Raw genomic sequence first — 15,651 nt, 5'->3', positions numbered from 1 at the left:
GGGAGAGGCCAACTGTCCTTGACGTCCAATCTGTTATTTCCATCCCAATTTATCAAGGATTATTACAAGCCACTTGTCACTTAAGAGAGGCCTGAGAACATGGAAGAACATAACTCTCATGGAAGAAATCTTTCCTCTTTTCTATCATTTTCTGATTCCTTGTGTGTGTAAGATAGAGTATGGGGAGGAGGGGAAAAAGAGAATATAAACCAAAAAGGGATATTATAATATGATTTGAGAGGTGAGAGGTAAAATGAGGTACAGGAAGCCTGGAACAGATTCTCTTTCATGGTCTATTTTAATATAGTTAACTATTTTTAGTTAGGAATGGTCATTCTTTTAAAAAGAAGTGGCTGATTAGAAGCTCCCCCTTGAGCTGACCCAGCAGCCTCCAAACCCTGACAGGTGGGAACCCTTGTGTTAATATATGTATATAATTAATTTAATATAATATATTAATATATTATAATATATTATATATAATATATTATATACATATATTAATATATTATAATATATAATATAATATATTATATATAATTATATAACATATTAATATATTATATATAATTATATATTATATATTAATATATTATATATTATATATAATTATATATTATATATAATTATATATTATATATAATTATATATTATATATAATTATATATTATATATAATATATAATATTATATATTATAATAATATATAATATATTGTCTTGTAATATAATTAAAGGGTGACTGTATTTATCAAAAAATAGCTTTGCTCTTTTAAAAAGGGGATTCTTCATAAGATTCATTTCAATAGTAAGCTCCTTTATTGAGTTGAAAAACAATTTGGTTTTTAAAATATCTACTTATATAAAATCTTCATATCTATTGTGTAAAATAAGGCACCTTTATAAATATGTATGTTTTATGATGCCATTTTCTTCTTTTCTACTTCCAAAATGCTAAAAAAGAAGACTGTAAATATCCCTTTTACATTTCAGGACCCATTTTGTTTCAAAACACTCAAGTTTCTTTCAATAAATTTGAGCTTGGAAAAATTTTTCTTTCTTTTAAATCTTTACCAGATGTTGTTTATACTACAAGCAATTTTTTTCCATATTCCATAATGTAATTATTGTTTAGTTAGTGATAAATGTATCATTTCTGGGCTTAAAGAAAAACTTAAGTTTTTAAAATTTTAAATTTACCCATGCTCTCCAAGGGCGTTAAGACAAAGGGATGCCAGCTCTGGATGTTGAACAAGATCCCTAAAACCTAAAGTTCTTTCTAGCCTCGCCCAGTGGACTCTATATAGTTAGCTTGTGCAGCTTGAGCAGGAAGATGGTCCCCTCAACCTGAGAGCTGCTTCTTGGCTCAGTGACTAAGTGGCACTAAAACCCCAGGTCGAACACTGTGCTTTTTTTGTTTTTTCTCTCCCTTCATTTGACTGGTCCATTGTAAAGTCCTGAACCCCGCAACAGTAAAGCAGCACTTGCAATCTGGGCCTCCTTTGCAGAGACAATGCTGGGGCGGGGGGTGGGGGTGGGTGGGAGCGGGGTCTGGTGCCCCCCAGAGGTCAATGATGGGAAGTGCAACTACTGTACGAGATGCAGATTCTTTACATTTCTGTTACAAGCATAAGCCACCACACTTTCAATTCGATCACTGCTAAATTCATGAGCCACATTAAAGCACTCAAAAAAGAAATGCTTAAAAAACTGCTAATGAAAAATATGGAAAAGAAAACCCTAGAACATTGGTAAGAAGTTATTCAAGTACAGAAAACTGACATCATCTGGGATCTGGAGTTAATTCTTTAGTATAATCTTTTATTAATGGGGAACTGTGCTTGGAATTTTGTGTAAAGGAAGTTTTTCTTTTTGAAGTGGCCACAACTGCTCTTTGGAGGACGAAGACAAGAACACATTCTATCTCACATCAGGGAGGTTAACAAGGACACTGAGATACCTTCATGTTTTTTATTCTTAAGTTGTTATTAGATTAAGAATTAATTTCCCCCCCAGCTTTATTGAGGCATACTTGACAAGATAAAGAATTTTAACTGAGCTGTGAAGACTTTTGGGTAGGAGAGAATATGAGGAGTATTTTTAGATTTAAAATCCGAATAAACAAAAACAAAATGAACCCAGTCTCCCTTCCCCCTCTCCTCCCTTTCTTTCATGGGCAAATCTATCTGTGAAGATGAGGGACCAGCTCCTCTGGACCCAGCTGGAGGGGCAGGCGGCATGTGGGGTCAGCCAACAGAGGAGTAGAATGAAAGGGCATGGGAACGAGGGTACATCCCGGCCCTGGCATGCAGCAGGGCAGCCAAGCACAGCACCACTGTGCCACCCAGCCAGCACTTTTCATTCAAATGTGGAATATAAACAATAGCTTTCTGGGCTCCACAGACAGAACTGTAACTAGAAAACATAACATCCTTCTGATTTGGGTCAGCCTTGGGAAACCAGTGTCAAAAAAACCCCCTGTATAATTAGCAAGTAGTTTTCACTGCTTTTGGTGACATTAGTTTTTAAGGTAGGTCTGAAGCTACAGATTATGGTCTTGAAGTGTGTATTCTGTCAAGGAAAACACAAGACCATCTGCTTTGAAAGGTGTCAGTCTGCACAGTAAATGACAAACTGAGGTTAATACTGCAATTTATTTAGGAGCCACCACATGCAGCAGGTAGCCATGAACTTGGGGCCAGCCCAGCCCATGGAAGCCAAAGGGTGAGTCTCAAAAGTAAGCAGGTTTTGAAAACTTGTTTTTGTTTTGGAAGTCAAAAAGATATATATGCATTTAGAATTCAGGTACTATTAGGTTGGTGCCTGTCTTAACGGAAAATAGCAGGCTTTCCAATATACAAACTTAATGCAATCCCTATCAAAATACCAATAGCATTTTTCACAGTACTAGAACAAACAATTCTAAAACGTGTATAGATCCACAAAAGATCCTGAATAGTCAAAGCAATCTTGAAAAAGCAAAGCAAAGCAGCAAAGCAAAGCTAGAGGTATCACAATTCTGGACTTCACATTATATTACAAAGCTGTAGTGATCAAAACAGTATGGTACTGGCACAAAAATAGACACATAGGTCAATGGAACAGAACAGAAAATTCAGAAACAAACCCACAATTATATGGTCAATTAATCTTTGACAAAGAAGTAAAGAATAAAACCAATGGGAAAAAGATGGTCTCTTCTATAAATGGTGTTGGGAAAACTGGACAGCTACATGCAGAAGAATGAAACTGGACCGCTTTCTTACACCACACACAAAAATAAATTCAAAATGGATTAAATAATCAAATCTGAAACCTGAAAAATAAAAATTCTAGGAGAGAGTACAGGCAGTAACTTCTTTGACATTGACTACAGCAACTTCTAGACATGCAACTTCTTTCTAGATGTCTCCTGAGGCAAGGGAAATAAAAGCAAAAATAAACTACTTGGACTACATCAAAATAAAAGGCTTTTGAACAGCAAAGGAAACAATCAACAAAACTAAAAGGCAGCCTATGGAATGGGAGAAGATATTTGCAAATGACATAACTGATAAAGAGTTAGTATCCAATTTATAAAGAACATATAAAAGTCAATACTCCAAAATGAATAATCCAATTAAAAAATGGGCTGACGACATGAACTGACATTTCTCTAAAGAAATACAGATGGCCAACAGACACATGAAAAGGTACTCATCAGAGAAAAACAAATCAAACACCTCACACCTGTCAGAATGGCTAAACTCAGCAACATAAGAAACAACAGGTGTTGGTAAGAATGCAGAGAAAAAGGAAGCCTTGGGCATTGTTGGGGGGTATGCAAACTGGTACAGCCACTATGGAAAACAGTATAGAGATTCCTCAAAAAGTTAAAAATAGAACTACCTTATGATCCAGCAATCACACTACTGGGTATTTACCCAAAGAATACAAGAACACCAATTAAAAAAAAAAGAAAAAAAAATATATGTATATACATATATACACACAATTACACACACACACACACACACACACACACACACACACACACAATGGAATATTATTCAGCCATAAAAAAGAATGAAATCTTGCCATTTGCAATGGCATGGATGGAGATAGAATAATGCTTAATGTATAATGTCAGAGAAAGACAAATAACATATAATTGCACTCATATGTGGATTTCAGAAACCAAACAAGCAAAGAGGGAAAAAAATGAGAGAATGAGAAAAAAAATTAAAAAACAGACTCTTAATTCTAGAGAACTGATGATTACCAGAGGGGAGGTGGGTGGGGGATGAGTTAAAGAGGTGATGGGGATTAAGGAGTATACTTGTGATAAGCACAGGGTGATATATGGAAGTGTTGAATCATTATATTGTACACCTGAAACTAATATTAATACTGTCTGTTAACTACCTGGAATTAAAATAGAAACTTAAGGAGCACCTGGGTGGCTCAGTTGGTTAAGCCTCCAGCTTTGGCACAGGTCGTGATCTCGCAGTTCGTGGGTTTGAGCTCCACATCGGGCTCTGGGCTGACAGCTCTGGGCCTGGAGCCTGCTTTGGATTCTGTGTCTTCCCCTCTCTCTGCCCCTCCCTCACTTGTGCTCTGTCTCTCTCTCTCTCTCGGAAATAAACAAACATTAAAAAAAAATGTTTTAATAAAAACTTAAAATAATAAAAAATGAACTACCAAAAAAAAAAAAAAAAAGGAGAAAAGAAAATACCAAGCTTTCAAGTCACCGAGAGGCCAAAGAACATTTGGGGAGATCATTTCCCTTTGTACAACCTGTACCACACTTTTATCTTTTGTTTTTGCAACATCTTGTAACTATAGAATTTCCAGGGCTATTTCTGGACAGTCCCAAAAGATGGAAACATAATTAACAGTGCTCCATATAAAATACAAGTTATGTAGACCATCACACTTTAATTACTCTCAGAATCCAACCCTAATGTAATAGGCATCAAGTTTCTTCTGGAGGCAAACACAGCAGGACCCTGCTAGCAGAGTCTAGGAGATCTCTCTGATACTTCTGCATGGCCTTGTCACTGCACGGAGATACATGCTGTGATAAACGAATGAGATGATGCAATTAGGAAGCAGGTTCTTCAGGTTACCCTTCTAATCACTCAGTCACGTCATAGCCATCTTCCAGCCTGCCTGGTTTTCTAGCACTGCAGCCCCAGGATGCCTGAGGAGAACAGCCCACGCCAACCAGGGACTCGCAACTCTGCACTGTAATTACCTCCTTGAACGATAAGGCATAGAGAGGTCACATCCTGCCAATGCCACAATAAATTAAACCAAATAACACCCTCTGGAATCCTCCTCTGACCATAATGGAAGCTCTGAAATCTACACACATGATCCTGATAAATACTTTTGTAGATCAACGGCCTTCGAAGCTGTCTGCCTAGGGGAGATCAAACTATAAAAGCTGGAGACTTGAAGGCTGTGTAAGGGCACTGTTCCGTGGGGGTGCCTGCTTCCTGGCTCTCAAGCCCGAGGGCCCAGGTAAAAAGGACATGGGGGAGGTTCAGAGAAGAACCACAGGACCAATGAAGGGCCGCAGAATCAAACCAACTCAGAATGTCGATAGAACTGGAATTTATCTACAGGGAGAGGATCTAAAGACAATTTAATAAGGACCCTGACAGCAAGGAAATAACTCAGGTACTATATTTTGCCACGGAAAAAGGACTAGAGAAAATTAAATTATACCATCACATTTACGTTAAAAATAGAAATAGAGATTTACCTGATAATAAAAGTAATGTTTGAAATGGGCTATGTAAACAAACACCTTTGTTCATTTTGAATTTTACTATAATTATTATTATGTAAGGTGCATTCTTATTTCTCACCTAGTAAGGTACTATGCAACTCTTTTGAATGGTGAGGTCAAGCAGTCATTTTCCTAAAAACAAAAAACCTCTCTGCTGCTCTCTCAGTCTTCTGTCCCTATCTTCCTTCCTTCCTCCCTTCCTTACTTTTTTTTTCCTGTCAAACATTGCAAACTTCAAATCAGCTGGGTTCAGTTTGTGCCACTTAACTTACAGGTCCATGGCCAACGGTGACTATAGCACCATCCACAGTCACCTGGGAGACCCCAGACCGTGAAGGCAGAAAGAAGCCTATGGAGTAAGAGAGAAAGCCTGGACAGTTACATATGAGAGCTGGGGGGTACCTACAAGGAACAATGGACATAGGAAGAAGGCAACTGTTTCAATTAGGATTCCCTAACACAGCCTCCAATTTGAAAGAGAAAGAAAACAGGATGTTCCAACTGAATTATAAAAAATAGAAGGTGTCTGGGAGGTGGGCATTGTGGAAACTGAGCCAACCTCAGAGCTTCCCCCTTCCAAAGTCTCAGCTCAAGTGGGGAGGTGAATACACTCTCCTGCCAGTTTCCTTGCCCCCAACTGAAGATCTGACTTCCCCATCTCTGAACTAATTTTCTCCGTCTGCACAGCAGGAAGAAAATCTGTGCGCCCTATCTTCCCCAGGTTATGACAGCTAATGAGAAAGCATGTTAGAAACCACAGGGGTTCTGGTAAAACAGAGGCACAGGGAGCAAGGCACCTCCCTTAGTTTTTGACTGGTTTTTTCAGGCAGCATTGGTCTTTATTCCTGCTCTTACAAAAATGCACATAAATTCCACAGAGTTGCCTCCTACAAAAGGAAAACAGCCCCACCCCTCAGGTTCTGGGGGCTGCCTGTGAACCCTGCCACCTAACACTGGATTAGGCAATGAGGCCATTCCATTTGGCCCACTGAGCCCCCAAATTCCCAGGCCCAAGAAGTCCCAAGTACAAGGGAGGATAGGCGAGCCACATCGGGGGAGGAGGGTTCAAGGCTGGAAGGCTTATACCAAAAGAAAACTTACAGAATTCTTCCTTGTTTTTGTTGCTTTAATATTTCTTCTAGGGTTTTGTTTTATTCCTCCTCTCATTCATAAGATCTTCATTTTTTAAAACTAACTTTTCATATGGAAATAAGAAATATTGTTTGAAAACGGTGTGCTCTAATATCAATTCTTGTGAATATGCAATAGAAGGTGCATCAGTCAAGTAAATCTAGAAGCCCCCATTTTCAATACACGCTCCAAGTATGCAGAAAAGCCCGGCCACTGGTATTTCTACAACAAAATGCAGATACATTAAAATTCTCTGTTTACATTTCCCCTTGCTTTGAGAAAAAGAGATGATACCCAGCATCCTCTTTAAGGAGTTTTCTCCTAATCAAAGCCCAGCACGTACCAGCAATGAATCTTTCAAAAAGCATTCGATCCTTCTCAGGAAATTTCTCTCACTGGAGATTAGCTTTTCAAAAAGATGCAGTGTTGCTTTTTCAAGGCTGGGAAGGTGCCGAAGCCAGAGGCAGATGACAGCTGATGTGGGGAGAGAAATCTTCTTCCTTTCAGCAAAAAACAAACAAAATTTTAAACAGAAGAGGGTTACTGAGAAAACAAGACTGAGAGAGATCAAAATGCAGTCACGAATCCAGCTTGTGAATCTTTTCATCATGGTCAGCAGCAGTTAATATTTATAGTATCCATGAAATTCACCAAGTGTCCATTTGCAAAATAATGTGAATTTGCTTCCAATTCAACTCAAGAAATCAGAGAAATGCTCAAAGGAAAAAAAATGCTTTCAAAAAGGATAAACAAATATCAGTGAAGGAAGAAAGTGATAAAAAATAAGATGGAAAAAGGCCTTGAGGTATACATCCCTAATTTAAAAAAAAGTTATGTTTGGAAGACATTTATTGGGATGAGCACTGGGTGTTATACATAGGGGATGAATCACTGGATTCTACTCCTGAAATCATTATTGCACTATATGCCAATGAACTTGGATGTAAATTAAAAAAAAAATTATGTTTTAAAGTACATCATAAAGATTTAATATGTGTAATCAGACCTGGGTTTGAGTCCCAGAGCTACCACCGACTAACTGGATGGCTTTTGAGAAAATTATTTAACCTCCAAACCTCAGCTTACTCATCTGTAAAATGGGCCTATCTCCCTCATAGTGTTCTCAGAAGTATCAAATGCAGTAATTATACATGTACAAAGATTAGCAAAATGCTTGACATCTAGTAAACGTTCAGTAACTGTATTTGCAAATCCGTTGCTTGAAAGTTAAAAAATTTTTTTTTCCTTTAGTAACAATTTCATATATGGTGGTTATGACCTGGTAGATCCAGAGTTGATCCCTACCATGGTACTCTGGGCCCCAAACATTTTGTGGAGCTGTGTTCCCATAGAAGAAGGTATGTGGAGGTTCCTCCTGTGTCAGGTCGGTGAATCAGGGGTTCTACCTCCTGGGAGGTAGAGTGAGGAGACACCTGTCTAACTCTGAGCCACTGGTGGCCGTCCCCACAGGGCCCACCCTGTGAACAGTGGCCTGTTCTGGCCTGGTGAGACTTCTCTTTCTTCTTTCAGCCCTACTTTCCCAAGGAAGGCCTCCTGCCTCTTCACCTGCAGCACCACAGACAGCAGAGTGCTTTCCAGGTTCTGCCAAAAATGTTTACTGCCTTTAGTAAGAAAAACAAAAGCTGAGGGCACAAAGCCTCCCTATTACCCAAAAACCCCTTCAGGGCTTTCCCTTCACCATGGCTTCTGGGCCATTTCTCTGCAGGAGCTGGCGTGAAGCCCAGGGAATGGGTGCAGGAGCAGGAAATGAATAGGCGGAGTCACGGTGCAATTTCTCGTGATTTCTCTTTTTTCTTCTCCCTCAGCATAACTCCTGCAGACCTCTGTCCTGGATTAACTCTGGGGCAAGGCTAGACAAAGCTGATGAGTTGGAATGAGTCTCACAGAAGCAAACAGAGGGCAGGATAAAGGCCCCCCTCTGACTCTCTGATCTCACATTCTCACCCTGAGCTTCAACTCTTCTGGGAAGTCCTGCTGGACCCCTTTCCCCCATCTCCCCACGCCTGGCAAAGAACAACTGCCATGGTGCCCCCACCCCTGCATCACCTGGCACATCTGGGGGCCACACCATGGATGCCACCGGTGCTCTAGGCTGCAATTCCCATGCCACCTCCCCTGTTATAATCAATGGCAAGGAGCTGGTGGTCATTCACTCAAGGAAGATGACGGAACACTTCTGTGTGCCAGGTACAGGCCAGAAAACTGGGAACAAAACAGACTAGGTCTGTTTTGGGGCCCGGTGGGAGGTACACATCACATACACACACCAAAACTGAGAAAAAGGCATTAAAGAAAAGGACAGGCTGAGGTAAAACAGAATAAGAGAAGTGTCCCAATTTAGATTGGGTGGTCAGGGACCGCCTCTCCAGCTGAGCTGAGATTAGCTAGGTGAAGAGTAGCCAGAAGGGCATTCCAGCTGGGGGAATGGCAGCTGTGATGGTCCCGAGACAGGGAAGAGCAAGGTCAGAAGAAGAGAGAAACCCCAGAGTGCAAAGGTGAGGTGGCCTGTGATGAGGCGGTACCAAAGGAAGGAAGGCTCTGGGATTCTATTCAGTGATTATTCTGGCCTGAAGGACTTTACACAGAGGAGTGCCAGGATGTGAGTTACAGTCAAAGATCACTCCAGCTGCAGCACAGAGAACAGAGTGCGGGACTAGAATGGGTGCAGGGAGCCCAGGGGGAGCTGGTAGCTGGCGTGACCCAGGTGGCAGTGGAGAAGTTAAGAGTATCTGGAATGTATTTTAGCAGTAACATCAAGAGGAACTGGCAATGAATTTGATGAGAGGTGGTGAAGGTGAGGTAGGAATCAAAGTTGTCCCAGGTTTCTTGAGCAACGAGCTGGATGATCTAGCATTACTCCAATGGAAAGAAGGAAAGAGAAGATTTGTGAAGATTTACTAAGAGCTCAGTTTGGGGTGTACGAATTTGCTTGTTTTTTAAATGTTTATTTTTGAGGGAGAGAGAGAGAGAGAGAGCATGAGCAGGGGAGGGGCTGAAAGAGAGGGAGACACAGAATCTGAGGCAGGCTCCAGGGTCCAAGCTGTCAGCACAGAACCCGACATGGGGCTTGAACTCACCAACTGGGAGATCATGACCTGAGCTAAAGTCGGATGCTTAACTGACTGAGCCACCCAGGTGCCCCATTTTTTTTAATTTATTTTTTAATAGAATTTAGAATATCTGAGGAGCGCTCAAAAAAGAGGGATAAAGTAGGCCCTTGAATATCCAAGTTCAAAGTTCTGGGGAGCCATCTGGGCTGAAGATACATATTAAGGAACCGTCAGCCAGCATGGAGTGACACAAGAGTGGGGAACTCCATCAGGGAAGAAGAGGGCCCAGGTCTGTGCCCTGAGCAGTGACAACAGGTAGATAAGGAGGAGTTGCAGACGGAGGAGGTAGGACATACACAAGCAGAGAATAATGTCATCCAGGAAGAGAAGGAAGGTCTGACTCTGATCAGCACTGCTGAGACTGAGGACATGGGAGGGGAGGGAACCACATGCATTGCACTGGACAGGCCCCCTCTGACTTCCCCAAGGTCATGGTTTTGATAGAAGCCAAGAGCAGTCAATGAGAGAGGATGGAAGTGCAGCCATTACTGGTGACAGGTCTTCAGAGGGACAGCTGTGACAGAAGCAACACCAGGAGGCTGCACAGAGGTGTAGTGTGTGGGACAGCAGAGCTGACTGGTAAGCCAAATGCAGAGGGACAGGAGAGGCTTAAAGACTGGTAGCCACCATTTATTAAGCATTCACCTGAAACCATGCTAAGCATGTTAACTGTAGTTTAATCCTACAAAACAGGTACCATTATTATCCTTATTTTACAGAAAAGGCTACTGAAGTTGGAGAGAGACCAAGGACTCACAGCTACAATCTGAACCCAGGAGGTCTGATGCTGGAGCTGGTTATCTACCTAAGGTTATACACGAGCCTCTCCACTCTGCAGACTGAAGAGTGGAGGTGCTGCTTGGAACAGGGGCCCGGGCCCCGGGGGAGCAAGCAGATGGACTTCCCATGTAAGCCAGATGCCCAGATGCCTGGACCCTGTGTTCACTCCCTCCAGTATTTAGGGAAGTCTTTCCAAAGTCTAGGCTGTCAGCCAGTTTTAGTCACATTAGTAGACCCTTGGGAGCGGTTTCCATCCAGCTTTCTAAAGTAGAACACTACTGGGCAGGGGCTAAGGGGATCTGTAGCCTCTGTCATGGAGCCAGGAAGCCCCCAAGAGGCAGGAAACTCTGAGGTGCAGAGGGAACATGGCTGCTCAGTGGCTCCTCCCTTCCCAAACAGCAGGGATGTCTTTTGACCTGCATTCACCACATGTTATCTTTTTTCAGGATCCATATGAAATAATTATGTACATCATTAGAGAAGTTTCTCACTTCAGTGACAGTTTTCAGGCAGCACCATTCCTAGGCTCTCAGAGCAGCTGTGTGCATTAAATGTGATTTTTACCATCAGGTCACAGTGGCTAAGTGATGCCTGGCAGCACAAAGGTAGGAGCTGTTGGGAATGAGCAGTAGATAAACATGAACACATGTAACAAGGAAACTAGGGTAAAATGGTAGTTCCACCAAATATCTGAAATAAAAGATATTGCTTAAAAATTTATATAAGATCTGCAAAATTACACATTCAAGTCAGCAAATACATAATGCTTTTGTTCTATTCTCACAGTTTAAAAAATGTGTATGTTAACAATTATCTTTTATTGCCTCTGATTCAGACTACACTCGATTATTTGCTGTGAATTATTAAATTTATGGACCCATGTTTAATATTTGAATGAAAACAATCTATTTTGCCCCCCAAACACCAGAAAATAACTTTTTATAATCAATACTGGTTGCAGAAATCACCAAGTCAATATGATCTTAATATATTTGCATAACAGAATTTGACTGGACCAACATATTCAGATTATATAAAATGTTCTAAAAGTGTACCAGGTTGGTTTTGAAATAAAAAAGGCAAATTACATTATATGTCAATTGTATCTCAATAAAACCAGGGGGGGAAGGCAAATTACCAAAGAAGAAATGCAAAAGGCCAATAAAAATATGGAGATTTCAACCTTGTTAATAGTAAAGCAAGGTAAACTAACATAGCTATCATTTTCATCCTCACACATCAGTAAAGTTTCAAAGAATGACATCCATGCTGAAGTAGGTACAGGGGACATATGTTCTCAGAGGTGAGACAGGGAACGGTTTTGTTCATTTGGTTGTGTCATACCACATAATGAACTGTGAAACAGACATCTTCCTGGCCTTCATAACCATACTTTTGTGACTCTGCCTGCCAGAAATAAAAGCATCACTGGGAGGATATTCACTGCAGCAGTACTATAAAAACAAAATTAAAAACAGTTTGAATGCATCCGTTGACAAGCAGCTGAATAAATTAAGGTCCATTCATATCAGGGAATATGTTCCTATTTTATAAAAATGAGCTGGATCTATATCCCTTGAAGGTTATCCAAGATATATTGGTTAAAAAACAGGTTCCAGAGTCATGTGTAGGGTGTGATGCTGTTTTTGTTTTTTGTTTATATAACTACTTAAAAAAAGAGAAAAATTGTTTTATACAGATGTCTATGTCTCCAAGAGTATAAGGTATGGTTATCAGAAGTACTAGAGGGTGATAATGAGGGGATAACTAAAGTTTTCTGCATACACATCTGTACTGTATTGTCTGACCAGATAAAATGAATATACATTTCTATGGAAATTTAAAAAGCCAATTATCAGTATCTAGCCTGGATACTGATCAAAATAATGGATTCAAGAAAAACATGATAAGCTAAAAACTTGGCTCTCTCAGACTTCTAGCTAATCAGGGGAGGTTTTCTGCATTATAGCTATGTTTTAGGAAAATGAGATTGGGTGTTTGGGACTTATGTGTGGTACATTATAATTTTCTCATTTAAAATACGAGGAAGACGCTCCCAGTCAGTGCTTTCATGTAGAACATCTGAGCCTTAGTAACAACTTCTGACACAAAGCAGGGAAGCCTGACAGGGCACTCTGCTGTGTCCAACATCTTCTGCTATTAGAGTCTTCTAGATAGATGGCTCCTTGGCATTTAGAAAACTGTACTTTGTCTCTCCAAAATACTGAGACTGTTGTTTGCCCCATCTTTTCCAAAAAGAGGCAGTATAATAAAGAAATTAGTTCAGGTGCTTATTAAATAATTTTGGCTCCAAATGTTTTTTAATAGCTGTAATAAAAATAGAACGCGGAATTCAATTCTCTGCAAGAACAGTTCCTAATGAGGGCAGTGCCTGTTGGTAGGGAATGCCAGAGAGGCAAAGGGAAGGAAGAAGCTTCCTCACTCAAGACAAACACAGGCAGTATTCACCTTTCCAAACCAGAAAGAGATCAGGGCCATTTGGGTTGCCAGAGAAGCCCACAAAAATTGGGGTCAGCTTTTCTGGATAACTACTTAATTCCAAGGCACTAGAATGTATTCTTTCCCAAAGGTGTATTTCCATGAAAACTTGATCTAAGAAGCATGCCAAATTTGAGGACTGTGCCATTATCACCACTTACATGTGCAGAGAGATTACTTTTCAAAGCAAACAGCAGCAACACCAAGCAAACACAAACCCAAACACACTGTAATGTCTATTACAAATCAGTATCAGCAGGTTTTTAGTTGAAAAGTCAACTTTTTCAATGACTAATTTTGTTATCCTATTAATGTAAAAAAAAAAAAGAGGCTCTCAGGGAGTCTCAAATAAATAAATAGAAATGGGAGTTTTAGTTACTACTATACTTGTTTGCTACCTTTCTGTCCATGGTATTACACTAGCCTTTCATTTATATACATTCGCCTATATTATTCAACAACACTGAAAGCCTGAGTTTTCTTATCTGAGCTAAAAAAGCACATTCACAGTCGCACTGTGAGGCCAGTTGGTTCGTCAGTCCTGCATCCATTCTTCCTTTGATTTGTTCAATTGATTCATTCATTCTAGTATGTAGGAAAAAGCTCTCCATCCAGTCATCAAACTTCTCAATATTTTTGAAGCAATGGATTTAGATTTACCTGAGACGTCAGGTCATGCTGAATTACTTACACTCCACAGACTTATGGAAGGATTTCAGCAGCAATCCCAGAAAGGTTTTTTGCAACCTGCAGCCTGCAGGGGGCTGTGATAGCAACACCAGGGATAGACTTGAGAAGTTAGGTTTGATTTTTAGGCCAAGAATAAAAAATTTCTTCTAGGTTATCTAAACCACAGAGAGGGACAACCATCTGCTGTTTAAAAGAACACAGGCAGCCCATTTCTGAAAATACATGACTGTATTTGGAAGCCAAGGCCAAAGACACCCGGCCAATGGTAAAACATGAAATTCCACTGGTGTACTGTGGTAGGCAAATAGTTGGAAGTCTAAACATAGGGCAGGGTGCACTGGTCAAAGAAAGTATGTAGTTTCTAAATGACCACACAGCACATGTGAGGAACTGTTCAAGGGGCGGGGGGGGGGGGGGTGCGGAGAAGAGTTGGGTGTGGGGGTGGTAATCTGCACTGACTGATTGAATCAGCCTCCCCATGTCAACATGTGGCTGGGATGCTCAGTCCATGGGAAAGTGTCCATGGAAAGGCTCCAGCCCTTACGCCACTGCTTGGGGAACTTGCTGAGCTGAAGCCATAGGAATTGGACAAGTTGAAGGCCACCCAGCATTTCTGGACTGTCTGTCCCCTTTGGATTAGCAGACACAATTTTCCAAACCAAATAAATTTTATTAGTTGCTGAGGGAGAACATGCTATCAGAAGTAAAATAAACAGCAAAGGAGTTCAGGCCCACTCATGAAGCCACTGCCCTCAGCTTTCCATCTGAGCACTGTGGGTGGAGCAAAAGTAGCTATTTTCTGAGCACGTCTCTTCCTCACCAGTAATTTCTGAAACAGCTTTGAGAGATTTCACAGGGAATACCTAGGGGCATTCTCCTCCCATTTCCCTTTAATTAAATTCTTGCTGAAAAAGGCTGAAAGTATAGGTTGCTAAGACCCTATAATTTGATGAAATGTATTACTAAATAAATCACAAATAGAGCTGCCATGGTGAAAGACAAAGAGCATTTTACTTAAAAATAAATACTTTGAAAAACTGCTTTGGAAAATGAAAGCTGGTGGGGTAAGCCATTGGAGACTGAAGTATGAAATGGTATGAAGGGCACACACATGTGGAGCACATTTATCACATTATACAAGCTTTTAAACTGATTATTACTCAGTCTTTTACATAAATAACAAAGATAACTGATCAGACTCCTTAAGGAAACTCACTTTTTGGGTACATTTTGACAGAAGTTTAGAGTAGATAGAAAAAAAGACTGCATATTTTAACCATGAGAATTATGTTTTGACTTCTTTTTCAACATCAAATAATTTAACCTTCTATCTCTTTTTCTAAGATATTACCTTAAAAAATTCCTGTACTATAACATTTCATGTAAAATGAAATTAAAACTTATATTCTTACATTAATTTTTAAGAGTGATACATGAAAAGCAGCATATACTCCACTGGTAACTACTTCCTTTGGGTTAACTGAAAGAATGATGATGGTTTTGAGGTGTTATTTTCCAAATACGATGATATAATAAAAATCAATTTAAAGTTGGAAAGAAGATACACTTATATAGAGCAAAAAAATCCCCCCAAGCCCCAAAACTCAATAAAACCTTGGGAGTAAAAAATGCCTAACACCTATATA

General features: G+C 40.1%; 1 protein-coding gene across 6 annotated transcripts in view; it reads right to left on the bottom strand.

Annotated features, from left to right (window-relative positions):
* The window catches only part of FANCC (FA complementation group C), a 265,807-nt gene that overhangs the window by 42,093 nt on the left and 208,063 nt on the right, over positions 1-15,651 (bottom strand). For all 6 annotated transcript variants that reach the window (XM_027048221.2, XM_027048218.2, XM_027048217.2 and 3 more), the window contains one exon: positions 7,249-7,405. In XM_027048221.2, coding sequence (XP_026904022.1) covers positions 7,249-7,405 — 157 coding nt within the window. The remainder of the gene's footprint in view (positions 1-7,248; positions 7,406-15,651) is intronic.

The sequence above is a fragment of the Acinonyx jubatus genome, chromosome D4 (genome assembly GCF_027475565.1).
Source record: "Acinonyx jubatus isolate Ajub_Pintada_27869175 chromosome D4, VMU_Ajub_asm_v1.0, whole genome shotgun sequence".
In the NCBI taxonomy this organism is placed as follows: domain Eukaryota; kingdom Metazoa; phylum Chordata; class Mammalia; order Carnivora; family Felidae; genus Acinonyx; species Acinonyx jubatus.
This window is presented reverse-complemented; position numbering and strand designations above follow the sequence as displayed.